Source organism: Oncorhynchus gorbuscha, linkage group LG02 (genome assembly GCF_021184085.1).
Source record: "Oncorhynchus gorbuscha isolate QuinsamMale2020 ecotype Even-year linkage group LG02, OgorEven_v1.0, whole genome shotgun sequence".
Lineage (NCBI taxonomy): Eukaryota > Metazoa > Chordata > Actinopteri > Salmoniformes > Salmonidae > Oncorhynchus > Oncorhynchus gorbuscha.
Genome location: NC_060174.1, coordinates 55,426,249 through 55,454,081, shown reverse-complemented (window position 1 = coordinate 55,454,081; position 27,833 = coordinate 55,426,249). Strand labels below are relative to the sequence as shown.

The 27,833-nt window shown below is 42.2% G+C and overlaps 1 protein-coding gene across 1 annotated transcript in view; it reads right to left on the bottom strand.

The window, feature by feature from the left end:
• Positions 1–27,452, bottom strand: part of LOC124004822 (transmembrane and coiled-coil domain protein 3-like) — a 51,280-nt gene extending 23,828 nt beyond the window's left edge. Inside the window, exon 1 of the mRNA XM_046313637.1 lies at positions 27,197–27,452. Within this exon, the coding sequence (XP_046169593.1) occupies positions 27,197–27,262 (66 nt within the window). The 5' untranslated portion in view covers positions 27,263–27,452. The remainder of the gene's footprint in view (positions 1–27,196) is intronic.
• Between the last annotated feature and the right edge of the window lie 381 nt (positions 27,453–27,833).

Here is a 27,833-nt window from a genome sequence, read left to right as displayed (position 1 = left end):
GGGAAGATGGTTAAAATTGATGGGAAGATGGATGGAGCCAAATGCAGGACCATTCTGGAAGAAAACCTGATGGAGTCTGCAAAAGACCTGAGACTGGGACGGAGATTTGTCTTCCAACAAGACAATGATCCAAAACATAAAGCAAAATCTACAATGGAATGGTTAAAAAATAAACATATCCAGGTGTTAGAATGGCCAAGTCAAAGTCCAGACCTGAATCCAATCGAGAATCTGTGGAAAGAACTGAAAACTGCTGTTCACAAATGCTCTCCATCCAACCTCACTGAGCTCGAGCTGTTTTGCAAGGAGGAATGGGAAAAAAATTCAGTCTCTCGATGTGCAAAACTGATAGAGACATACCCCAAGTGACTTACAGCTGTAATCGCAGCAAAAGGTGGCGCTACAAAGTATTAACTTAAGGGGGCTGAATAATTTTGCACGCCCAATCAGTTTTTGATTTGTTAAAAAAGTTTGAAATATCCAATAAATGTCGTTCCACTTCATGATTGTGTCCCACTTGTTGTTGATTCTTCACAAAAAAATACAGTTTTATATCTTTATGTTTGAAGCCTGAAATGTGGCAAAAGGTCGCAAAGTTCAAGGGGGCCGAATACTTTCGCAAGGTACTGTATACTATTGGTGAGGAGGGAAGTTGGGGAGGCGAGTGGAGGTCCCTGGGTGAGGACCTATAGAAATGAAACAGATAAGGGAGAGGATTCTACTAATGTAGGAGACAGCGATAGGCGAGCGATGTTGGGGCCTCACTGGGTCCAGTCTTGTGGGCCATTTCCACTGGAGGGATTTAAACCTATGCTTGGTCTAAAAAGACTCAGACGTTTGTGTTTCCATCATGGCTGAAACAGGGGGTTGGGGGGAATTGCCTGGGGCCGGCCATGCATGGCCCTACTCTAACCAATAGGGTTATCACAATAGCAGTATCGCAATACATTGATATATTGTGGCAAGGAAACAAAAACATGAAGCAGACTTATTTACCTGAGAAAAAACATTATAATGTTGCAAACACACCGCCTTCTGTCACGTGTCACATTTGTATTTTTCCAAGCTATATCACACAATATTTTACATACAGCAGGTTTTTAAAGGAACATAGAGGTAAGTCTGCTTTGTGTTTTCTTCTTTGCCATGGAAAAGCAAGTATCATGGTATTGTGATACTGGTATCGTTACCAAGATTGAGGACTTTCAGGGGAGGGAGCCTGCCTCGGCTGTAAAGGAGTATCTGCCTGCTCTTCTGTCCACTAGCTAGCAGTCTCTTCTCTGGCACAAGAGACCCTGCTCCACACAGTGTTTACCAGTCAATTATAGTGATTCACATTGAATCACACACAGTTCAACGAAGGTGAGGTTTCTTAGTTTCAGGCAAGGTTACATCTACCTGCCTGAACAAAACACACAACACACACGCACAAACACACTCAAAAACACACACAGATACACACTCGCTACAATTTTCAGTTCAGTGTGTCAGTCAGTAGTAGAGATGTCACATCCTGATCTGTTTCACCTGTCCTTGTGCTTGTCTCCACCCCCTCCAGGTGTCACCCATCTTCCCCATTATCCCCTGGGTACTTATGCACACATGACTGTAAGTCGCTTTGGATAAAAGCGTCTGCTAAATGGCATATATTATTATTATTATTATTATTATATTATTATACCTGTGTTCTCTGTTTGTCTGTTGCCAGTTCGTCTTGTTTGTCAAGTCAACCAATGTTTTGCCTCAGCTCCTGCTTTTCCCCAGTCTCTCTGTTTCTTGCCCTCCTGGTTTTTGACCCTTGTCTGTCCTGACTCTGAGCCTGCCTGCTCCTGACCCTGTGCCTGCCTGCCGTCCTGTACCATTGCCCACTACTCTGAATTATCGACCCCTGCCTGCCTTGACCTGTCGTCCGCCTGCCCCTGTTGCTGTAATAAACATTGTTACTTCAACACAGTCTGCATTTGGGTCTTGTGGTCCTTCTGTAGCTCAGTTGGTAGAGCATGGCGCTTGTAACGCCAGTGTAGTGGGTTCGATCCCCGGGACCACCCATACGTAGAATGTATGCACACATGACTGTAAGTCGCTTTGGATAAAAGCGTCTGCTAAATGGCATATATTATTATATTATTACCTGAAACCTGATAGACAAGCCTATGTGCAGACAGGGTGCACTGAGGTCAGGAGAATGTGAGCATGAGTGATGATTGTAATCCGGTGACTGTAATCAAGGCTGCGTCAATCACGCGCACACGCACACACACACACACACACACACACACACACACACACACACACACACACACACACACACACACACACACACACACACACACACACACACACACACACACACACACACACGGGGAGAGAGGAAGGATCCTGTGGTGCTTTAGACCAAACACAGCACTACACAACCTTCCTAGCACTATTCTTGACTGACACACTGAAATGAAGATTGTAGCGAGTGTGTCTGTGTGTGTTTTTGTGTCATTTTAACTCAAATAGAAAAACACATCAGGGACCACTTTTGTGGTCTGGGGAAAAACAACAACTCAAGTCCATTGACAGACAACCTGTTCGGGTATGGTCAGGGACAGTATAGCACTAGAAGATATTGCTGTAATATCCTGTGCTACAATGAATCCCTTCTTGGATCAATGATCTGAGTTATAATCCAATTTCATGCAATAACAAACATTTCGCTCGTATATACACAACAATGGAGCATTGAGAGGGGCCAGTTATACTGCTGTCATAATCGGCTATTTACTTCGTTTTGATGCTATTAGAGCACAGAATCTGTCTGAATTGAAGAAAAACTTGCAGTTCATAATTCATATGCTTTCCCAACCCTACACCTTCAAAAAATGTGTTTAAGGACTAAGCTATTGAGGTTCCTTCAGATGGGCTCCATCCGCATAGAACACGGTGTTTCCCTCGTGGAAGAGGGCTCGCATCAACGTGTTTCCTGCTCCGCATCTCCCCTCTGGCTTTGAGACTGAGCCCATGCAGCTGGGAGGGATTCGCATCTCGAATAAGGAGAGGGAACGGAGGATCACCAACCGCCTTGAGCAGCATAACAATTCTTGATTCTATCAATTGAAGCAAAAACACCAGTCAATTGAGCAGAGGGCGTAATAGTTAGAGTTATGGAACAAATATTGAGTAATGCAAAAGAAATGGTGTGAAAAAGCCATATACTAGGGGTGTGGTAACATATTGAGCTGTGTGATAAATATTGAGTAGTGTGTGGTTCGATACTGACTTTGAGAAGCTGCACAGTGAATCCATTGTTCCTCACCAGGGGAACGTTTCAGTAAAACACACACACGAAAAAGGCATCTCCCAGAGACACACACACACAGGCACACTGCATGCTGAACATTTTTGTTTTTGTCTATCTTGCACGCACGCACAGCACGTTCGACGTGTTCACACACACACACACACACACACACACACACACACACACACACACACACACACACACACACACACACACACACACACACACACACACACACACACACACACACACACACACACACACACACACACACACACACACACACACGGGGGAGAGAGAGGAAGGATCCTGTGGTGCTTTATCTGATTTCAGAGAGTGAGCGTGGGAACCATTCGCGCTGAGTTCATCCTTGCGCTTATTTTCTGATGGTATTGCTACCAGGCAGCTGGCCAGTGCTGATCCTCATGGTGACACACACCACACTCCCCCCGCCTCTAGAGCCATCCTGCTAGTCTCAGAAACAGACACACACACTCCCCCACCAGAGACCGAGCCATCCCGCTAGCGAGAGCGAGAGAAAGACAGAACAAGAGAGAGGGGACAGAAATATGGGCTAGCCTCCTCAGCACATGGTGCAGCGAGCAAGCAGCGGAACGAGAGTGGGGCAATTTCCTGGTTTCAACGGAATGATGCCGAGACAGATTTTTTCACTTTAAAATATATGACAAACAAAAAACATTGATTGCAAAGTTAAACAAACCATACTTAAAACAACCAACTCTATGCACAAGACTACTTTCAAAAATGTCCACAAAAATGTTTACAAAAACATATACTTGAAGAACAGTGCTGATGTTACATTTTATAAATAGAATGAAATTAAAATCTCGCACTGTTTTTTTATGTGAACAAGATTTTCAAAAATATTTCTAAATGTAGTCAGACTGCATCTGTGCTGTATCTGTGACTCTTCATCCCCCGTCCCCTCTCTTTCCCACTCTTCCTCATGTGCATCCCACAGCTGTCATTTCCAGTGTCATACTCATTATAAAACACCTTGTATAGTGTAGAGGACAAACATGAATAACTAACACCACAAAATAAAAAAATAACAAAACTGCACTTGTGTAGTTATTTAACATTGTGCAACACACATTTGACTTAGACTAACTAAGGGATGCAGAGAAAAAGGGAGACATCAGTTGAAGTGTAGAAGTTTCCTAACACCTAATGACAGACTAATTCTGAATAATGTAAACACTTTTCCCAGAGTGGAATTTTATTTAGGCAAGTTAAATACGCCGCTGCTATCTCTAATAGATTCAATTAAAGTAAAACACTTTTTAAAAGGGGTGAGTGCCACTTCATAGTTTAAATGCTCTACTCTAAATGTTTATCATCCTCTGTTTCCACACGGTCTACGTCAAAATTTGAATATGAGTGAAATACTGATTCCACGTCTTTAAACAAAAGCTGGAAAAAGGGGGATGAATGCTGCATTGAGTCAGCAGAAAATGAAGAGTCAGAATATAGGCTAGGCCTAGACTAGTCTTGCATTGCCATACGTCCACAATCATGTCGCGGTCACGCCTCCCTTGGAAGTCTGGCGAATTTTGAAGTACATAAATGGATTGTCCACTCGCACCCAGCGGCAAGATTTTGATTGGGTGTTACATTTCACTGCTGAAACACACTTTTCAAGGTGGCGAGATTAGACCAAGTAGACGAATGAATCACCACATCGTCAAGGTAAGCAGTGTAATTTGGCACATCCGCAAACACAATGTTAACTAGAAGCTGAAAAGTGACAGGTGCATTACACATTCCAATGGGCATCACAGTGCATTGTACGAAGTTATCAGGCATAACGAAAGACGAGATGTCAGAAGCTCGAGAGGTCAGATGCACCTGCCAATAACTTTTAACAAATTTAACTTACTAACGTAAGCAGCAGAGCTAATTCTATCAATGCAGTCATCTAAGCGAGGTAGAGGAAAAGAATCAGACTTTGTAACAGCATTTACGCGACAATAGTCCGTACATAAGCGGGGCGTACCGTTAGGCTTAGGAACGAGAATACACGGGGTACTCCAGGAGCTGTTATTGGGTTTTACCATGTCATTCAGTAATAAATAAGCTACCTCACTTTTTATGACCTCCCTTTTCTTAGCGTTAACCCGGGACAGATGCTGACTTATAGGAGCAGTGTTCCCCACATCCACGTCATGTTCTAAGATAGACGTGCGACTTGGAACGTCCCGAAACACACTGAGAAAACTATTTATCAATAGGATAAGATCATTAGTTTGATCGTTATCCAAATGTTCCATTTGAGAGGGTAACTTTTTCAGCATCTCCGAATTACATAAGCGTCCACATTGCTGTAACGTATGGCGTAACTCCAACCCGTCCTCCTTATCCTCCTCTAGGTCCCAGCCAGGCTTCAGCACCACCGCAGCCACACTGGAGACGGCTTACCTGAGGAGCTGTCTGAAGAATCACGCACGGTTACCTGACATGGTTTTCGGCAACGGACCGACACAATCGATTATCACTTGTTCAAACGGTTCCCGTTTGGGTGAGTGACAGCACCTGCTGTCGGAACGGTTTAGGAGCAACCACTTGACACACTTCACTCCAGTCACTGACTGTGTTATGAGCTACCCATTTACGCATCAAAATTCCTGCTTCCATAAAGTAGGCGGTCTCCCTAGTTTTAGCTTCCTCAGTGAAAATTACCGAAGCAAAACACTTGCGAAGACTGGTGTCTCCCTTTTGACATTCAATCACCTTCTCGGGGGTGACAGAGAAAAGAATGCCATGTGATTGGGGCAAGATTTCGATTGCAGAAGGAATACTCGGTGCATTGTCTTCAACCTCAACATTCTCCAAAATGGAACTAGACAAATCCACCACATCTCCCAGCTTGTGAGATTGTGCCCTTGTTAACACACAAGAAGGAAAAACATGGGGAAATGCTTGAACCAATTTATCATGCAGTTTATCATGCAGTTTTGATTTCTGGGCTGTCTACTACTTATAACACAGGAGTGACGTTACCACCAGCGATATCGTTCCCTAGTAGCAATGTGACTCCTTTTACTGGCAGTGTAGACACTACACCAACACAGAAACGTCCTGATACCAAGTCTGACACTAAGTGGACCCAGTGTCATGGTACAGGTACGGTTTTTGTCTCTATCCCCTGTAATATGACATTGAAGCCACAATACGTTTCAGGGGACCAGGGTAAAACATCAGTAATGATTACTGACTGCGCCGCCCCGGTGTCTCGTAAGATTGTATGGGCTTTTGATCCGCTTGTTCTTCAGTTAAGGAAACACAACCGGCAGAGATAAATGGAGCACAGATAGGATCCGGTTTCCCAAATGCTGAATCAATAACTGGGTCCAATGGACGAGCCAAAGACTGGACTAAACCCACACTTTTTAATTTAGGGGATGGTGACAGGGACTGTTGCGGTTTATTTTTTTAAACCGGGAAGTCCGCAATCACATGACCCTTTTCGTGACAGCAAAAACATTCACGGATTTCGTACAAAGGCTTAGGATCGTTGGAGAAGTATGGTGAGAGGTTTTTTATTGTGGTTCCTGAAGCGCTGCCTATAAGCTTCAGGCATAAGCCCCAAACACAGTTGTTTTAACTACAGTTGAAGTTGTAAGTTTACATACACCTGAGCCAAATACATTTGAACTCAGTTTTTCCACAATTCCAGACATTTAATTCTAGTAAAAATTCCCAGTCTTAGGTCAGTTACTTTATTGTAAGAATGTGAAATGCCAGAATAATAGTAGAGAGTGATTTATTTCTGCTTTTTTTCTTCATCACATTCCCAGTGGGTCAGAAGTTTACATACACTCAATTAGTATTTGGTAGCATTGCCTTTAAATTATTTAACTTGGGTCAAACGTTTCGGGTAGCCTTCCACAAGCTTTCCACAATAAGTTGGGGGAATTTTGGCCCATTCCTCCTGACAGAGCTGGTGTAACTGAGTCAAGTTTGTAGGCCTCCTTGCTTGCACACGCTTTTTCAGTTCTACCCACACATTTTCTATAGGATTGAGGTCAGGGCTTTGTGATGGCCACTCCAATACCTTGACTTTGTTGTCTTTAATTAGCCATTTTGCCACAACATTGGAAGTATGCTTGGGGTCATTGTCCATTTGGAAGACCCATTGGCAACCAAGCTTTAACTGATGTCTTGAGATGTAATTTTCCCCTCCTCATGATGCCATCTATTTTGGGAAGTGCACCAGTCCATCCTGCAGCAAAGCACCCCCACAACATGATGCTGCCACCCCCGTGCTTCACAGTTAGGATGGTGTTCTTCAGCTTGCAAGCCTCCCTCTTTTCCCTCCAAACATAACATTTACATTACATTTACATTTAAGTCATTTAGCAGACACTCTTATCCAGAACAATGGTCATTATGGCCAAACAGTTCTATTTTTGTTTCATCAGACCAGAGGACATCCAAAAGATAAGATCTTTGTTCCCTTGAGCAGTTGCAAACCGTAGTCTGGCTTTTTTATGGCGGTTTTGGAGCAGTGGCTCTTTCTTGGTGAGCGACCTTTCAGATTTCGTACCCGTTTTCTCCAGCATCTTCACAAGGTCCTTTGCTGTTGTTCTAGGATTGATTTGCACCGTTCGCATCAAAGTACGTTAATCTCTAGGAGACAGAACGCATCTCCTTCCTTAGCAGTATGACCGCTGCGTTGTCCCATGGTGTTTATACTTGCGTACTATTGTTTGTACAGATGAAAGTGGTTTCTTCAGGCGTTTGGAAATTGCTCCCAACGATGAACCAAACTTGGAGGTCTACAATTTCTTTCTGAGGTCTTGGCTGATTTCTTTTAATTTTCTCATGATGTCAAGCAAAGAGGCACTGAGTTTGAAGGTAAGGCCTTGAAATACATCCACAGGTACACGTCCAATTGACTCAAATTATGTCAATTAGTCTGTCAGAAGTTTCTAAAGCCATGACATAATTTTCTAGAATTTTCCAAGCTGTTTAAAGGCACAGTCAACTTAATGTATGTAAACTTCTGATCCACTGGAATTGTGATACAGTGAATGATAAGTGAAATAATCTGTCTGTAAACAATTGTTGGATTTACAATGCAACAGGAGCTGCCAAACCTCGAGTGGCCAATGCAGCGCAGCAACCATAAGTTCAAATGCAGAGAAATAGTAATCAACTTTCGACTCCCGAAATGGAGGGACTAACGCAATATGTTTTACTTATATTGAAGTGGGCTTGATGATAAGCAGGTTGTGAAGTCGCACTGGAGCCAGCGTCTAGCTCCAGTTGTCGGATCCTAACCTCCTTGTCGGCTTCTATTTCCATTTTCCTCATTTCTAAATCAAACTCCATCTGTCTAACACACTATCTTTTTGTTCCATTTCCAAATGGGCCAGCCTCACCTTTAGTCTACCGGTCCCGTCTGAACGACCCGAAGCAGAAGATAAAGGGTCGAATTGGGGCAATATAAAGGGGGTACGAGCAACCCCTTCCTCCGCGCCGTCCTCCGACCTGGCATCGGAAGGTCTACCCGTCTCCTCTCCTGAAGCCTCCCTCTCATCTTTCAACGAGAAAATTAATTTTCTCACTAAACCCTCCCTGACTAGCACCAAAAGCTCGGCCTTTAGGGCTTTCTCAGGGACGAAGAGTCCATAATGGTCAGCTGTGGTGCAAAGGTCTACTTTACGCAACCCCACCAACCGATCAACAGTGGGCGCTTCAATAAACATGAAGACGGCTGAGGCAGCCATTTTGTACACAGCAGCCTACTGAACACACAAACTAAACAAGTCACCCAAACTCACAACCTACCACCACACCTCAATCGCCAATCAGAGAGCTCAGAGCAGCGGGGTCTGGTTGGTTTAATTATCCTGGATGAGCCCACATTATGCTCTTGGAGGAGGGAACGCAACACCCCACCTACAATCACATACCTCTTTCACTCCATGGGGAGTTGAGTGTAGCAGGGTGTTGCGTTCCCTCCTCCCAAGAGGCGTGAGTAACAGTCTTCTTTGGTTTTTCGGAGATTATCACCTGTATGTGAATTTCATCTGTAAGTAACAGTTTCCTTTTCTTATCTACCAAGGTGCATGGTGTACCTCGGCAGATAGGCTGAGAGGCCGGGTGACCCACGGTTGTCGCAGTGGACCACCCACATTGCTAACACACTAAATGTTGATGTTTATGGTGATGCCAAAATACATTTTAATCCTGGATCAACAATTTATATTCTATTTTATTCTAGGTTTCGGCACTCAGGGGAGACAATTCCACCACTGGGGAAGAGGTGGTGGGAAATGTGGACACCTTAAGTCTATAATTAAGTCAATGATTTGACAATGGACACCTTCTTCACTTCTTATAAGAAGCACTTGGAGGAGAGTGGGTTGAGGAAGAAACCCAGACAAATCTAAAACTGTGATGAGTCTGGGTTTCGTAGAGCCCATAGCAGGCACAAACTGCTGGCTTCCCGGGGTGCAAAACAAGTGTACCAGCAGGCTCCGGGGACCAAGGAGCACATAACAGTACTGGCCTTCTTCGGGGACCAAGGAGCACATAACAGTACTGGCCTTCTTCAATGCAGCTGGCTAAGACGGCCCCCCATTTATCATCTACCCCAACTGTGTCCCCGGCGGCCACTACACACTGGGGGGCACCCCCCAACCCTTGTATGGACGGTCCAACAGTGGCTACATTGACAGGGACCTGTTCAGGAAGTAGTTTCAGAGCTTCATTAAGCATGCAGTGAAGGAGCGCCCTCTCCTTCTCCTCTTTGATGGGCACAAGAGCCACATGGACCCAGAGGTGCTCACGGCTACACTAAAGGAAGGGGTTATACTTCTTTGTCTTCCACCACACTGCACCCATGTCCTGCAGCAGCTGGACGTATGCTTACCTTGGCCCTTTAAAAGCTGAATTATCCAGGGAACAGTAGCTATTTTGACCACATGGTAAACAAATCACAATTTGCCAGAGAATTCCGCTACCCCTACCAGCTCTACAAGGACATGCGCTATGTGGTGGAAGGGTTTAAGAAGTGTGGCCTCTTCCCTTTTGACCCTTCAGCTATTGACGGGCCCCGTTTAATGCCGTCTCTACTGGGTCTAAGCACTGGTGTACCTGCCCCCAGCAATTTGAATACAGCCACCTCCATGGGTACTTTTTGTTATGTGTTTTATAAAACTGCAGTTTTTTTTCTCTTTACATATCTACAGTCCATAGCACCAGCAACAAGGCATGTCCACCTCCTCCAAAACTTCTTCAGCTTCCTCCAAAAGTTATAAATGGTTTTCATGAACCATGCTCTGTCTGCCTTTTCTCTCAACTGCAGCACAGAAAAGGAAGAGAAAAGCTCCACCGGCCACCTCTGTCTCGCCACCCATGGCACCACCCTCGGGTACTTCATAATCTGTTTGTTTTTCTCTCTCTCAGTTGTATGAATTACTATTGTTGCTATAGTACTTCTACATTTGCAAACCATGTTAATGAATTTGATAGTTTCTTTGGTTTTGATTTTTTTTTAAAGACGCCACCTGCAGTGCTTGCTGTGGGGAGCGTGATCTGCCTGCAAGCTGAAGTCTGAAGTGCCATGGGTGTACTGTGATTTCTGCCAGCACTGGTTCCACTGCAGGTCTGTGCAGTGGGATCCAGGAGGTTGCGTTGGAGCTGGATTTCTATTGTGATTTCTGTCACAATATAGGGATGGAAGTCGAGATGTAATTGTTTGATTTGCTTGTTTTCATATGCAATTATTGATTTGAAAAAATATATATTACATCTAAAATATATTTATGCAACAAACTCCAACACAGTGTATTCATTGTTTATGTCACTGCACTTCACTGAAATTATAGTTACATTTGATGTAAATGATCTACTTTCTCAAAACACAAGTTTCATTTGTAAAACAAATTATGAGACACCGAAAATGATTTTGGTTAAGAGTCCACGGGAGGGCACACTGGCTGTGCAATGAAAAGTTTACGGGTCAGTACATTTTTTTCAACCAGAAGGTTAGTCAACTATCTAGTAAACACTTCGGAGATGAGGTTGGTGTCTCTTTTTTGAAGACAATTAAATGGATACACTGTTCATTCCGAATGTATTCAGACACCTTCCCTTTTTCCACATTTTGTTATGTTATAGCCTTATTGTAAAATGTATTCAATTACATTTTTTTCCTCAGCAATCTACACACAATACCCAATAATGACAAAGTGAAAACAGGTTTTAATACATTTTTGCAAATGTCTAAAAAAATATATAAAACAGAAATATATTAAAGTATTAAGACCCTTTGCTATGAGACTCGAAATTGAGCTCAGGTGCATCCTGTTTCCATTGATCATCCTTGAGATGTTTCTACAACTTGATTGGAGTACACCTGAGATGGACATGATTTGGAAAGGCACACACCTGTCCATATAAGGTCCCACAGTTGACAGTGCCTTTCAGAGCAAAAAGCAAGCCGTGAGGTCGAAGGAATTGTCCATAGAGCTCTGAGACAGGATTGTGTCGAGGCACAGATCTGGGGAAGGGTACCAAAAATGTCTGCAGCATTGAAGGTCTCCAATAACACAGTGGCCTCCATCACATTCTTAAATGGAATAAGTTTGGAACCACCAACACTCTTCCTAGAGCTGGCCACCCGGCCAAAGTGAGCAATGGGGGAGAAGTTAATTGGTCAGAGAGGTGACCAATAACCTGATGGTCACTCTGATAGAGCTCCAGAGTTCCTCTGTGGACATGGGAGAACCTTCCAGAAGGACAACCATCTCTGCAGCACTCTACCAATCAGGCCTTAATGGTAGAGTGGCCAGACGGAAGCCACGCCTCAGTAAAAGGCCTATGACAGCCCACTTGGAGTTTGCCAAAAGACTCCTAAAGGACTCTGACCATGAGAAATAAGATTCTCTAGTTTGATTAAACCAAGATTGAACTCTGATTTCCAAACGTCACATCCGAAGGAAACCTGGCACCATCTCTACGGTGAAGCATCATGCTGTTGAGATGTTTTTCAGCAGCAGGGACTGGGAGACTAGTCAGGATTGAGGGAAAGATGAATGGAGCAAAGTACAGTGAGATCCTTGAGGAAAACCTGCTCCAGAGTGCTGAGGACCTCAGACTGGGGTGAAGGTTCACCTTCCATCAGGACAACAAGTCTCTGAATGTCTTTGCGTTGAACCCAATCGAACATCTCTGGAGAGACCTGAAAATAGCTGTGCAGCAACGCTCCCCATCAGACCTGACAGAGTTTGAGAGGATTGCAGATGCTCACAAGAATGAGAAATTCCCCAAATACAGGTGTGCCACGGTTGTAGCGTCATACCCAAGAAGACTCGAGGTTGTAATCTCTGACAAAGGTGCTTCAACAAAGTACTGAGTAGGGTCTGAATACTAATGGACATGTTTTATTTCAGTTTTTATTTATTTATACATTTTCAAACATTTCTAAAAACCTGTTTTAGCATTGCCATTATGAGGTATTGTGGGTACCCCAGGACCCACTCTGTTGAAACCGTGAAGACCTCTATTTCTGACCACTCTTTAGCTGTGTTGCACAACAGCAGTGCTCATAACGAGTGATTACGCACACCTGGGAAGGAGGAATGTGGGGCTATCGAAATGTTTGATAATCGGCAGGACGAGTCAATGCCATTATGATTTGATTTTTGTTCCCATTGCCCTTTCCCCAAAGTTTTAGAATCCTCTATTTAATTAAACTGCAACCACTGAATCAATACCTCCTGACTATACACCACAAATTGGTGCCATAACCAAAGAGGAAGGGAATGAAAGGATTCCTCAAAGAAAATGACAAAAGGGATAATGAGGATTATATTGGAAACGTGGAGTTAACCAGGAGAAACCATAGCCGAGCAACTTGCATAATTGAAATGGATTTGAGGAATGACTAGGACGGCTACGACACTCCTGTTAATCAGAATTAATGAGGTACTGGGAGAAGACATTGAATGACTATGACCAAGACATTGACAAATTGAATTAAGATGTGAACAGTGCAATGGGTTATATGGACAAAATAATCGTATGGAAAACATGTATCAGACAGTTTGAGGACAATGCAAGTGCTACTTCCCATCGTTTGGACAATGTGCAAAATCACACAGTGAAACTACCCAAACTGGTCATTGAAACGTTATTGGAAGACATTAGCCAATGCAAAACGCTTTGGAGGCAATATGACACGGAAATGGAAAAGAACCCAAATCTCAGTAAGTCAGATAAGTTTACCCATCTCAAGTCATTTCTAACTGGTAAGCTGCAAATGTAGTTGTGGGCCTAGCATTATCTGATGAGAACTAAGACGATGCAATCAGAATGCTAATGAAACGGGGGCCTCCCGAGTGGCGCAGCGGTCTAAGGCACTGCATCGCAGTGCTAGAGACGTTACTACAGATCCGGGTTCCTTCCTGGGCTGGGCCGCAACCGGCCTCGGCCGGGAGTCCCATAGGACGGCGCACAATTGGCCCATCACCGTCCGGGTTAGAGGAGGATTTGGCCGGGGGGGCTTTACTTGGTTCATCTCGCCCTAGCGACTCTTTGTGGCGGGCCGGGTGCCTGAAGGCTGACCCCGGTCGCCAGTTGAACAGTTTTCCTCTGACACTTTGGTGCATCTGGCTTCTGGGTTAAGCTGGCGGGTGTTAAGGAGCGTGGTTAGGTGGGTCATGTTTCAGAGGACGCATGACTCCACATTTGCCTCTCCCAAGCCCATTGGGGAGTTGCAGAGATTAGACAAGATCAAAAATTGGGGGGAAAAGGGGGGTAAAAAAAAGGCCATGCTAATGAATCGATTTGGAAGTAAAAATCTAGTCATCAATGAACAAGCTCTTGAACTTGACTTCAGCAAAGAAAGCAACAAACATTGAAATCCAAAAACATAATCTAGACTCAATGGGGGTTGTAGAGGTAATTTACTATTTCCAATACTAATAGAAATTATCCCTGAAGAGATCACCTGTTCACAAGATCGGCATGGCCGATTTAATATGGGCCAATTTCAAGTTTTTATAACAATCGGTAATCGGCATTTTTGGATGCCGATTACATTGCATTCCATGAGTAAACTACGTGGCAGGCTGACCACCTGTTACGCGAGTGCAGCAAGGAGCCATGGTAAGTTGTTAGCTAGCATTAAACTTATCTTAGAAAAAACAATCAATCTTCACATATTCACTACTTAACTACACATAGTTGATGATATTACTAGGTTAACTAGCTTGTCCTGCGTTGCATATAATCAATAAGGCACCAAAAGCACTCACAAACTTCTACAGATGCACAATCGAGAGCATCCTGGCGGGCTGTATCACCGCCTGGTACGGCAACTGCTCCGCCCTCAACCGTAAGGCTCTCCAGAGGGTAGTGAGGACTGCACAACGCATCACCGGGGGCAAACTACCTGCCCTCCAGGACACCTACACCACCCGTTGTTACAGGAAGGCCATAAAGATCATCAAGGACATCAACCACCCGAACCACTGCCTGTTCACCCCGCTATCATCCAGAAGGCGAGGTCAGTACAGGTGCATCAAAGCTGGGACCGAGAGACTGAAAAACAGCTTCTATCTCAAGGCCATCAGACTGTTAAACAGCCACCACTAACACTGAGTGGCTGCTGCCAACACACTGTCATTGACACTGACCCAACTCCAGCCATTTTAATAATGGGAATTGATGGGAAATGTAAATATATCACTAGCCACTTTAAACAATGCTACCTTATATAATGTTACTTACCCTACATTATTCATCTCATATGCATATGTATATACTGTACTCTACATCATCGACTGCATCCTTATGTAACACATGTATCACTAGCCACTTTAACTATGCCACTTTGTTTACTTGTCTACACACTCATCTCATATGTATATACTGTACTCGATACCATCTACTGTATGCTGCTCTGTACCATCACTCATTCATATATCCTTATGTACATGTTCCTTATCCCCTTACACTGTGTATAAGACAGTAGTTTTGGAATTGTTAGTTAGATTACTTGTTGGTTATCACTGCATTGTCGGAACTAGAAGCACAAGCATTTCGCTACACTCGCATTAACATCTGCTAACCATGTGTATGTGACAAATAAAAGTTGATTTGATTTGATTTGATTTGATTTGATAAGGTGCCTGTTCATTTATCATCGAATCACAGCCCACTTCGCCAAACGGGGGATGATTTAACAGAAGCGCATTCGCGAAAAATGCTGTCGTTGCACGAATGTACCCAACCATAAACATCAATGCCTTTCTTAAAATCAATACACAGAAGTATACATTTTTTAAACCTGCATATTTAGTTAGCAGGCAATATTAACTAGGGTAATTGTGTCACTTCTCTTGAGTTCATTGCACACAGAGTCAGAGTATATGCAACAGTTTGGGCCAACAGGCTCGATGCGAACTAATTTGCCAGAATTGTACATAATTATGACATTATAATGAAGGTTGTGCAATGTAACAGCAATATTTAGACTCGGGGTTGCCACCCGTGCGATAAAATACAGAACGGTTCCGTATTTCACTGAAAGAATAAACGTTTTGTTTTCGAAATGACAGTTTCCGGATTTTACCAGATCAATGACCAAAGGCTCGTATTTCTGTGTTTATTATATTATAATTAAGTCTATGATTTGATATAGCAGTCTGACAGAGGTGGTAGGCAGCAGCAGGCTTGTAAGCATTCATTCCAACTTTACTGCGTTTGCCAGCAGCTCTTAGCAATGCATGATTCACAGTGCTGTTTATGACTTTAAGCCTATCAACTCCTGAGTTTAGGCTGGCAATACTAAAGTGCCTATTAGAACAACCAATAGTCAAAGATATATGAAAAACAAATGGTATAGAGAGAAATAGTCGACGGGTCATAATTCCTATAATAACTACAACCTAAAACCACTTAACTGGGAATATTGAAGAACTGGGAATATTGAACCACCAGCTTTCATATGCTCTGAGCAAGGAACTGAAACGTTAGCTCTTTGACATGGCTTATATTGCACTTTTACTTTTTTGGAGACAACACTGTGTTTTTGCATTATTTAAACCAAATTGAGCATGTTTCAGTATTTATTTGAGACAAAATAGATTTTATTTATGTATTATATTAAGTTAAGATAAGTGTTTGTTGTGCATTTAGTATTGTTGTAATTGTCATTATTACAAATATATATATAAATCAGCAGATTAAATCGGTATTGGCTTTTTTTTTGGTCCTCCAATAATCGGTATCGGAGATGAAAAACCATAATCGGTTGACCTCTAGTTCTCAGTGTTAAAGATCTCATGAATGAGGTCGAGAGCCGAGAGTGGACGGCTAATCTGACACCGACACAAAAGCAGGAGAAACATCCGTGTTATCAGTCACATATGAACCTCAAGACATTGGAGTAAGTTAACCTCTTGAACCTCTGGGGGCAGTATTTCATTTTTGGATGAAAAACGTTCCCGTTTTAAACAAGATATTTTGTCACGAAAAGATGCTCGACTATGCATATAATTGACAGCTTTGGAAAGAAAACACTCTGACGTTCCAAAACTGCAAAGATATTATCTGTGAGTGCCACAGAACGAATGCTACAGGCGAAACCAAGATGAAATTTCATACGGGAAGTGAGCCAGATTTTGGAGGCGCTGTGTTCCAATGTCTCCTTGTATGGCTGTGAATGCGCAAGGAATGAGCCTACACTTTCTGTCATTTCCCCAAGGTGTTTGCAGCATTGTGACGTATTTGTAGGCATATCATTGGAAAATTGACCATAAGAGACTACATTTACCAGGTGTCCGCTCAGTGTCCTCCGTCGAAACTATTGCGTAATCTCCAGGTGCGTGCATTTTTCTATTTTGAACAGAGGAGAAACCAAACTGCAACGAGTGATTTATAATCGAATAGATATGTGAAAAACACCTTGAGGATTGGTTCTAAACAACGTTTGCCATGTTTCTGTCGATATTGTGGAGTTAATTTGGAAAAAGGTTTGCGTTGTAATGACTGAATTTTTGGGGGGTTTTCTTAGCCAAACGTGATGAACAAAACAGAGCGATTTCACCCACACAAATAATATTTTTGGAAAAACTGAACATTTGCTATCTAACTGAGTCTCCTCATTGAAAACATCCGAAGTTCTTCAAAGGTAAATGATTTTATTTGAATGCTTTTCTTGTTTTTGTGAAAATGTTGCCTGAATGCTAGGCTTAATGCTATGCTAGCTATCAATACTATGGTTGAAAATAATTTTTTGAAAATCTGAGATGACAGTGTTGTTAACAAAAGGCTAAGCTTGTGAGCCAATATATTTATTTCATTTCATTTGCGATTTTCATGAATAGTTAACGTTGCGTTATGGTAATGAGCTTGAGGCTATAATTTCGCTCCCGGATACAGGATTGCTCGTCGCAACAGGTTAAATGTGGAAGAAACATTTCAGTTGAATGCATTCAGTTGTACAACTAACTATGTTTTATTATCTCAATGCCATACTGTGTTTAACTGTGTTCGATCTTGCCAAGTCATCTTGTTTCAAGAGGACCACAATGGAAATAAGTCCCAGACTTTTTGTGTTATCCTCTATGATTTTACTCATGTGCATGTTTGGCCTTTTCCAGTTTTGTGTGTGCTTGTTTTTAAAAATGGTTTAATTAATAAACTGAACTAAACTAACACTAGGGCTCCCCCTTTCCCTAATGCACATGAGTGGTGGAGAAGAGCAAGCACTTCTGAGCAATAGCGCACATTTTGGGAAACGGAATCTATCGGTATTCACATGGAAAAAGAACAGAGTGCAACACAGTTGAATCAAGACACACTATAGAAGTTTGAAGGGAATGTGATGTACATCCACAGGAGATATCAAATGAGGCTTCAATCCAATTATGTAACTGCAGAAAACAGATTACACCATCTGATGAGAAAGATGTTTCTCTGCATTACAGATGTGATTCAAGACTATATAAGCCAAGATATTGTAGAGCAGGTGCTTAGTGATCATTCAGATATCCCACAGAGTAGTGTTTGATGCATCCTCGCATGAGAGAGATACACTTTGTATACAAAAGTATGTGGACACCCCTTCAAATTTGTGGATTCGCCTATTTCAGCCACAACCGTTGCTGACAGGTGTGTAAAAATCGAGCACACAGCCATGCAATCCCCATAGACAAACATTGGCAGTAGAATGGCCTTACTGAGCACAGTGACTTTCAACGTGACGCCGTCATAGGATTCCACCTGTCCAACAAGTCAGTTTGTCAAATTTCTGCCCTGCTAGACCTGCCCTGGTCAACTGTAAGTGCTGTTATTGTGAAGTGGAAATGTCTAGGAGAAACAACAACTCCGCGAAGAGTAGGCCACACAAGCTCACAGATCGGGACAACCGAGTGCTGAAGTGAGTAGCGCATAAAAATCGTCTGACCTCAGTTGCAACATTAACTATCGAGTTCTAAACTGCTTCTGGAAGCAACGTCAGCATAAGAACTGTTTGTCGGGAGCTTCATGAAATGGGTTTCCATGTCCGAGCAGCCGCACAGAAGCCTAAGATCACCATACGCAATACCAAGCATCTGCTGGAGTGGTGTAAAGCTCGCCGCCATTGGACTCAGGAGCAGTGGAAACGCATTGCCTTGAGTGATGAATCAGACTTCACCATCTGCCAGTCCGACGAACTAATCTAGGTTTGGCGGATGCCAGGAGAATGCTACCTGTTAGCACAAAGCCGTGACCTCAACCCCATCAAACACCTTTGGGATTAATTGGAATGCAGACTGCGAGCCAGCCCTCATCGCCCAACATCTGTGCCCGACCTCGCTAATGCTCGTGGCCTTCCCAGAAGAGTGGAGGCTGTTATAGGGGGACCAACTCCATATTAATGCTCATGATTTTGTAATAAGATGTTTGATGAGCATCGTTCGTTAAATGACTGCTTACTGACAGGTTCAAATCTAAACCCTGACCCGTTGAGTATCCTAATTAACTTCAGGCAGCACAGAGTAGTGCTAATGGCAGACACCACGAAAGCATTTCTGCAAATCTCACAAAGTGAAATGGACAGATACGTATTGAGATTCTTATGGACAAGTGAAATCCCCATGTTAAATGAAGAAATCAAGATGTACACTCTTGACGAGAGTTCCATTTAGAGCACCTGCAAGCCCATTGCTTTTAGCAGCCACAATCTGAACAAGTATGAGTGGGTCTATACAGACATGGTAACTTTACTGATGGAATGCGTGCATGTTGACGACCTCATCTGCAGAACAGAGGACAAAGAAACAGCCTCTGATATAACCATGAAGGCTAAAGAGAGCATGGACAGCACTAGCTTGAAACTATGCAAATGCAAAACAAATTCATACTAGATGCAAACTGAACGGACAAAAGGAGAAAGTAATGGAAAAAAAATGTAAGCGAAAATTAAAACTCCTTCGAAAGTACTAGGGTTAACATGGAGAACAGGCACTGACAAATTAGTGTTTGAAATGAAAGATTTGATTGAATTCCTGAAAGACAAGAAAAAAGCAAAACGAGGAGTACTTCTGCTGAACGAATATTTGATCCTATCAGATTTGCATTGGGATCAAGTGTCTATTCCAAGAAATGTGGCAACATGGCCTGTCATGGGACGAAGAGCTTCCACAAAAATGTACATACATGTAGGCATACATGCATGTAAAGAATGTGCGGCGCTCAGATTAAGGAAAGAAGAGGAGGGAGTATCAACCTACGTAAATCGAGGTGTAACCCAAAAATATAATCATCATTGCAAAGAAAAAGGCGCAACGTTCGCTCACCATTGAAAAATCTTTGTTTTATTCAAGCAAGGTTAAAAGATCAATGTTTTGGCCTACAGTGGCCTTCATCAGAATAACACTCAGATGAATACAGTCATGACACAAAGATGTTCGTTGTCGGCTTGTTCACAGAAAGTACAGCTTCTGAGCAGAAGACTAATTGAATCCTACAGACGAAGAACCATATATGTGACATTTAAACATTTTAAAAAAGAGATACATGAAAAATCATTATTGGACACCCTTTTTCTATAGTGAACCGGTTTCACAAGCTTTCCACGCGCTAATTAACAATCATTTAAAATTTAAAGATAGAATAACACGTTTATGTGCACCACTCAGAATGGACGGACAAGCGCACAACTTTTCTGTTGCTGATGAAAATCGCCGAAATGTGGGAAAGAAACGTAAAACAAAACTAAAAGAATGGAAAGACAGGCAAAGGAAGATCTTACGGGATACGGGAAAACCCTATTACAAATCGTAAGGGTCAAGAAAAAAACAAAAGAGGTATGTGGAAGAACCGTATATCAAACAATCAAGCTAGCTAGCTACAGAGTACAGTAACTAACATGTATGTTCTGGGTTGTCTAATTTGTAACTATAGAGAAAACATTTTAGCTAAAGTTTGTTGGCTACTAACTTATACTTTATCGTTACAAATGTTATTGCTAGATTATAGAAGAAAACATAGCTAGCTACTTTTTCTCCATCCACCGGATGATTCGACATGGCTACAGTAGCTAGCTAGTTATATGTAACGTTACACTGTGTCCTGCAGGGAAGAGCATGTTCCACGACGTGCAGAAAGGATTGTGGAAAGTTGACTGATGAGCGCAAGCTGCATCTGTTCAACAGTTTCTACACTGTCCCATACGAGAAACAACCAGCGTTGATTCTCTCCGGCTTAGAACAGGTTAGAAATAAGACAAAACGCCTATTATTATAATAGCTATATTGAACACTTGCATAGTTTAACTTTGACAGTAATGATACGTACATTAATGTTAACTCTAAAAGTGCAGTGTTACACAATGGTGCAATACAAACTCATTCTGTGTATAGGTTGGGAGTGTGTGAAAGATGGAGGTCCTGATCGAGCAATACCCTGAATGTGCTACAGTATATTCAATTCTGAATTTATCATTGTCAATTTTTATTGCAGCATGAGGTGAAACTGAGACGTAAACCTGATGATACAAAGGAGAACAAACAACGGAAACAAACCTTCAAATACCATGTACAGCAAGCAGGCCAGAGATTGAATGTGTACAAGGTCACAAGTTACTTATTTACTGCTGCCACCTCAGTACAGAAAGGCATTTCTTGCCTTTAGCATGGGTTTAACTCAATTCAAAACTGAATTGCTGATCATAGTGTTAAACGTAAAGAGAAGGGTTTTCTGAACGTTTTGTAATATTGACCTTAGGGACCTGTATAATGGACATGCATATTGGCACATCACATTGATCCATTTTTTATATGTACAAGTTGTGCTTGTTTTGATTGAATTAATTTAATTGTATTCTATTTTTGTAGTTATTCTATGGTATGTTCACATTGAGGGCTTCATTTTAAAATGAGACTAAGATTTCAATACTCAACTTTTCAGAAAGGTCATCAGTGCTAAAGTTGATAGACCACCTTTAAATGAATCTCCAAACAAATGAATTAACTACATATTGCATTTAAGTTATTTACATGAAGGGCATCAGTACTTGAAAGTACTTAAGAGGGCCACCATTGTTCCTGTTCCCAAGAAAGCTAAGGTAACTGAGCTAAACGACTACCGCCCCGCCCCGTAGCACTCACTTCCGTCATCATGAAATGCTTTGAGAGACTAGTCAAGGACCATATCACCTCCACCCTACCTGACACCTTAGACCCACTCCAATTTTCTTACCACCCAAATAGGTCCACAGACGATGCAATCTCAACCACACTGCACACTGCCTTAACCCATCTGGACAAGAGGAACACCTATGTGAGAATGCTGTTCATCGACTACAGCTCGGCATTTAACACCATAGTACCCTCCAAGCTCGTCATCAAGCTCGAGACCCTGGGTCTCGACCCCACCCTGTGCAACTGGGTACTGGACTTCCTGACAGGCCGCCCCCAGGTGGTGAGGGTAGGCAACAACATCTCCACCCCGCTGATCCTCAACACTGGGGCCCCACAAGGGTGCGTTCTGAGCCCTCTCCTGTACTCCCCGTTCACCCACGACTGCGTGGCCACGCACGTCTCCAACTCAATCATCAAGTTTGCGGACGACACAACAGTGGTAGGCTTGATTACCAACAATGACGAGACGGTCCACTAGGGAGGAGGTGAGGGCCCTCGGAGTGTGGTGTCAGGAAAATAACCTCACACTCAACGTCAACAAAACTAAGGAGATGATTGTGGACTTCAGGAAACAGCAGAGGGAACACCCTCCTATCCACATCGATGGAACAGTAGTGGAGAGGGTAGCAAGTTTTAAGTTCCTCGGCATACACATCACAGACAAACTGAATTGGTCCACCCACACAGACAGCATCGTGAAGAAGGCGCAGCAGCGCCTCTTCAACCTCAGGAGGCTGAAGAAATTTGGCTTGTCACCAAAAGCACTCACAAGCTTCTACAGATGCACAATCGAGAGCATCCTGGCGGGCTGTATCACCGCCTGGTACGGCAACTGCTCCGCCCACAACCGTAAGGCTCTCCAGAGGGTAGTGAGGTCTGCACAATGCATCACCGGGGGCAAACTACCTGCCTTCCAGGACACCTACACCACCCGATGTTACAGGAAGGCCATAAAGATCATCAAGGACAACAACCCCGAGCCACTGCCTGTTCACCCCGCTATCATCCAGAAGGCGAGGTCAGTACAATTGCATCAAAGCAGGGACCGAGAGACTGAAAAACAGCTTCTATCTCAAGGCCATGAGACTGTTAAATAGCTATCACTAGTACAGAGGCTGCAGCCTACATACAGACTTGAAATCATTGGCCACTTTAATAAATGGAACACTAGACACTTTAAAAATGTCACTTTAATAATGTTTACATAACTTGCATTACTCATCTCATATGTATATACTGAAACTATACTATCTACTGTGTCACAGTCTATGCCGTTCTGACTTTGCTCGTCCATATATTTATATTTTCTTAATTCCATTCCTTTACTTTACTTATTTGTGTATATTAGGTATTTACTGTGAAATTGTTAGATATTACTTGTTAGATATTGCTGCATTGTCGGAACTAGAAGCACAAGCATTTCACTACACCCGCAATAACATCTGCTAAACAAATAAAACTAGATTTGATTAGCAGGCAGCGTTAACATGCATGCATTCTGACATCACGTGCAGAAAGCAACTCACGCCGTTAGATATTTTTGGAACTCATGTGTGAAAAAGCTAACCTCACATTTTATCTGAGAAAAGTAGGCTGGCTATACCGAGAAAAGTACAAAACACAGACATAAAATGCTTCTTACTGTAATTTTTCCGCAGCATCAAACAAATGTTGTGCTTCAGGTTCACTTCTCCAGAAAAATGCAAGATTAACTTTCAGCAAAACATTAGGAAATGTAGCTGGTTACATTCTCTCTATGATAAACATTAGAAATATGATGGCGATGCATCGGTTTTGCAAAAAAACTGAATGTATCACTAATGTATTTTCTGTGAAGGGAAACTATAGTTGCATGTCCCTCATTACTCTATTGAAGCAAAAAACAACAACACTTTCAATATAAAATGCAACCCCTGGCTGGACACTGCTGGACTCACCTGCTCCCACTTTCTCCCGTTGTGCTATTTACAAACAAACAAGTTACTGGCTACACTGTTCTGGGGAACTACGGTGAGCTTCATAATGTAAAATAATCTGACAGGCGAAAATGAAGATCTCTCCTCCACTTTCAGCCAGAAGAGTTTGACATGCATATTATTAATATTAGCTCTTTTTGTACATCCAAGGGCCAGCCGTGCTGCCCTGTGCTGAGTCAATTACAATTTTCCTAAGTCCTTCTTTCTGGCACCTGACCACACGACTGAACTGTAGTCAAGGTGAGACAAAACTAGGGCCTGTAGGACCTGCCTTGTTGATAGTGTTGTTAAGAAGGCAGAGCATCGCTTTATTATAGACAGACTTCTCCCCATCTTAGCTACTACTGTATCAATATGTTTTGACCATGACAGTTTACAATCTAGGGTTACTCCAAGCAGTTTAGTCATCTCAAGTTGCTCAATTTCCACATTATTTATTTAAAGATTTAGTTGAGGTTTAGGGTTTAGTGAGCGTTTTGTTCCAAATACAATACTTTTAGAAATAATTAGGGCTAACATATTCCTTGCCACCCACTCTGAAACTAACTGCAGCTCTTTGTTGAGTGTTGCAGTCAATTCAGTCGCTGTAGTAGCTGACGTGTATTGTGTTGAGTCATCCGCATACATAGACACTCTGGCTTTACTCAAAGTTAGTGGCATGTCGTTAGTAAAAAATTGAAAAAGCTGTAAAAATCTGTAAAGAGACTGAAAGTAGTGATATGCTGCTGGCAAGTAAATTAAGCAGCACTGCAGTTAGCCTACAGCTTGAGCAGTGTTGCATAACAGAGGGCCCCTGATCCCCTTATGCATCTAGTTTGTTTCAGGAAAAAGTGCACAGTCATTATCTGCAGAAAGAAGGAAAAAATGGAAAGAAGGAAAGCATGAATGCAAGGTAAGGAAGAAGCAGCACCTGTCTGAGAACCAATCAGACAGACAAAACCTTGACTAGGGAGGTATAGCCTAGGCCCAGTGCATTTTAAAGTATTGCCGTAACCCTGACTATTGGAGATTAAGTGCAGTCAATTCATTAGCTGCAGAAAGAAGGAAGGAAAGCATGAATGGAGGGTAAAGAAGCAACTAAGAACGTAAGATGAAGAAGTATGACCCAGTCACGACAGTTTACGAATGTGAAGCTCTTAAATTAGTGGCATTATCAAGTGGTATAACTGCTGGTAGAGCTTTAACTTTTTAAAATGTTGAGCTGTATGGCACAATGCCCTGTAAGGAAGAAGTATGAAAAGGTTTGACGGCTTGTGAATGTGAAACTTTTAATCAGTGGGGGATTATCAAGTGGCATAACCTCAGTGTGAGTTACAGCCATAAACTTTCACAATGTTCAGTCATATTGCACCCTGATTAAAAGTTGTCAGATTGGCAAGAACATAACTACATATTAAAATGTCTACATATCTGATTGCATCCCAGTGCAATGCATTAAGTACATTGGTGTTACAATGTATTCATAATCCTTGACTGATTCCACATTTTGCTGTGTTACAGCCTGAATTAAAAATGGATTAAAAAAATAATAATTTAGTACCCATCTTCACACAATACCATAATGACAAAGTGAAAAGCAGAAATACCTTATTTACATAAGTATTCAGACCCTTTTGCTATGATACTGGAAATTGAGCTCAGGTGCATGCTGTTTCCTTTGATCATCAAGGCAAAGGGTGGCTATTTGAAGAATCTCAAATATAAAATATATTTTAATGTATTTTTTTAACACTTGTTTGGTTACTACATGATTCAATATGTATTTTTTCATAGTTTTGATGTCTTCATTATTATTCTACAATGTAGAAAATAATGAAAAATAAAGAAAAACCCTTGAATGAGTAGGTGTTCTAAAACTTTTGACCGGTAGTGTATATTGCGAAGGAGAGGTGAGGCATTGAGTGCAGCAATCAAGGAACGTGTACTTGACACTTTAACAACCGGCTCAAGATGACATCCACCTCATGTTCAAACATGATAAACAGCTTGGAAATAACCAGTCAGCCAAACAGTCAGTCAACAGACAAACTGGCTAATCCTCAAAGGTTTGTGGTTATTTGGCCAGCAGGCATGATATCCTCCAGGATAAATAGAAACAACATGCTCTCTCTTTTGACAGTTGAGTGATTTTTGGGGTTTTCACTGAGTGTTCACACATAACCATGGGACACACAGTGCTCCAGGCTCGAGGGAACGGGCATTTTAATGTGTGTGTGTCACTGTACTAGTACACTCGGTGTGTGTGTGTGTCATTAGGCTTACGAGAAGACCAATCTGTTTTTAAATTTGTACAGTGGACTAGTATTAGGGACAATTTTCAACAGTGACACAACTATTTCCTTAAAGGGCCACTCTGTGATTTTTCCATCCTTGTAAACTGTCTAACCCCATCATAAGCCAACACGTAAGGTTGTTTTATACTCTATAATGTTTTATACTCTATACTCTAAAGGGGTAAACTATCAATAAATGATCAAGTACTCCAGTCATTTACATGATGTGCACACGTCCATGTTATTCAATAGTACACTGGGGTTTCGATAATGCTTGTACAGCTGCAACATTGTAATAACATGGAATAGCTAACTGTATCCCACTGTGAGCCATATGTAACATTTTTATCTGAGTGATAACAGGTCTATCCAGCTGTCAATCGGAACAGCAACAACAGTAAGAGAACAGAACAGATAATAGAGAACAGAACATTGCTTTGGACACTAGGAAGTCATATTGGACCAAAACCAAGTGAGTGGTTGTCGTGGTGAGCTGCTAATCCTTTATATTCTATTGTGTTCTTTCAACTTTTAAAAACGGTAACAATTTATTTTTATGAAAGACCAATTAAACACAATTGTGTTATTTGAAATGCTCAAATAATAATCCGAATTTATGTTAGGCAATACTGAACGGCATGATTGTGTTATTAAAAATCTGTTGAAAATATTAACACGGTTATAAAGAATAGACTCCTCCAATCCCCCCTCAACATTTATATGTAACACAAAAAATAGTGTACACAGTGTAGCATACAATCGCGTAACGTTACTTAAAACGCAACTAAACCCTATTCAGGGCAATAGTCGCATAGCCCATAACCCAGTGAATGATCAGATATGAGCGAGAAGTAGGACAACAGATGTTCACATACGGAGGCATTCGATCCGTTATGATGACGATTCAGTACAATGCCTCCAATGTTTGAGCAGCCTAGCCCATAAACTATGCTGAGTAGAAGAAAGGGAAAACAAAAAAAGTCGTCAAGTTACCATATCGTTCCGGCTGTTGAGGTATTTTTCGACTTGTGATAAACGTCTCACTGCTGCGCTGGGCATAATCACCGTGTTCGTCTCGCGGTCCGATTTAGGAACTATGATCGGTCTAGTGTTCCGTTCTCAATGTTTCATCATCTGTACTCTCCCACCATGTCGACCAACCCTTCACACACTGAGCTGACCACTCTCGTTTCTCCTTTCCAGGACCTAAAATACAAGAAAACAACGTGCACTCCGACACCGCCCACTTTAAGGTCTGCCGAACGCGAGGGTGATGAGTTCAACTATCGTTCCACCCTTTACCTAGTCCTAGCCTCTGCAGAGTGGTCGCAACTAGTTACCACCCTTTCTTTTCAATTTCTGCCTAAAATGACATACCCAAATCTAACTGCCTGTAGCTCAGTACCTGAAGCAAGGATATGCATACTCTTGATACCATTTGAAAGGAAACACTTCGAAGTTTGTGGAAACATGAAATGAATGTAGGAGAATATAACACATTAGATCAAAAACATGCGTTTTCAAAAATGCAGCATCTTTGAAATGCAAGAGAAAAGGCCATGCAGTTATAGTTTTAGGTGTCGTTTGGCTGTTGGCCACCAGATGGCTGTAGTGTGTGTGCAAAGTTTCA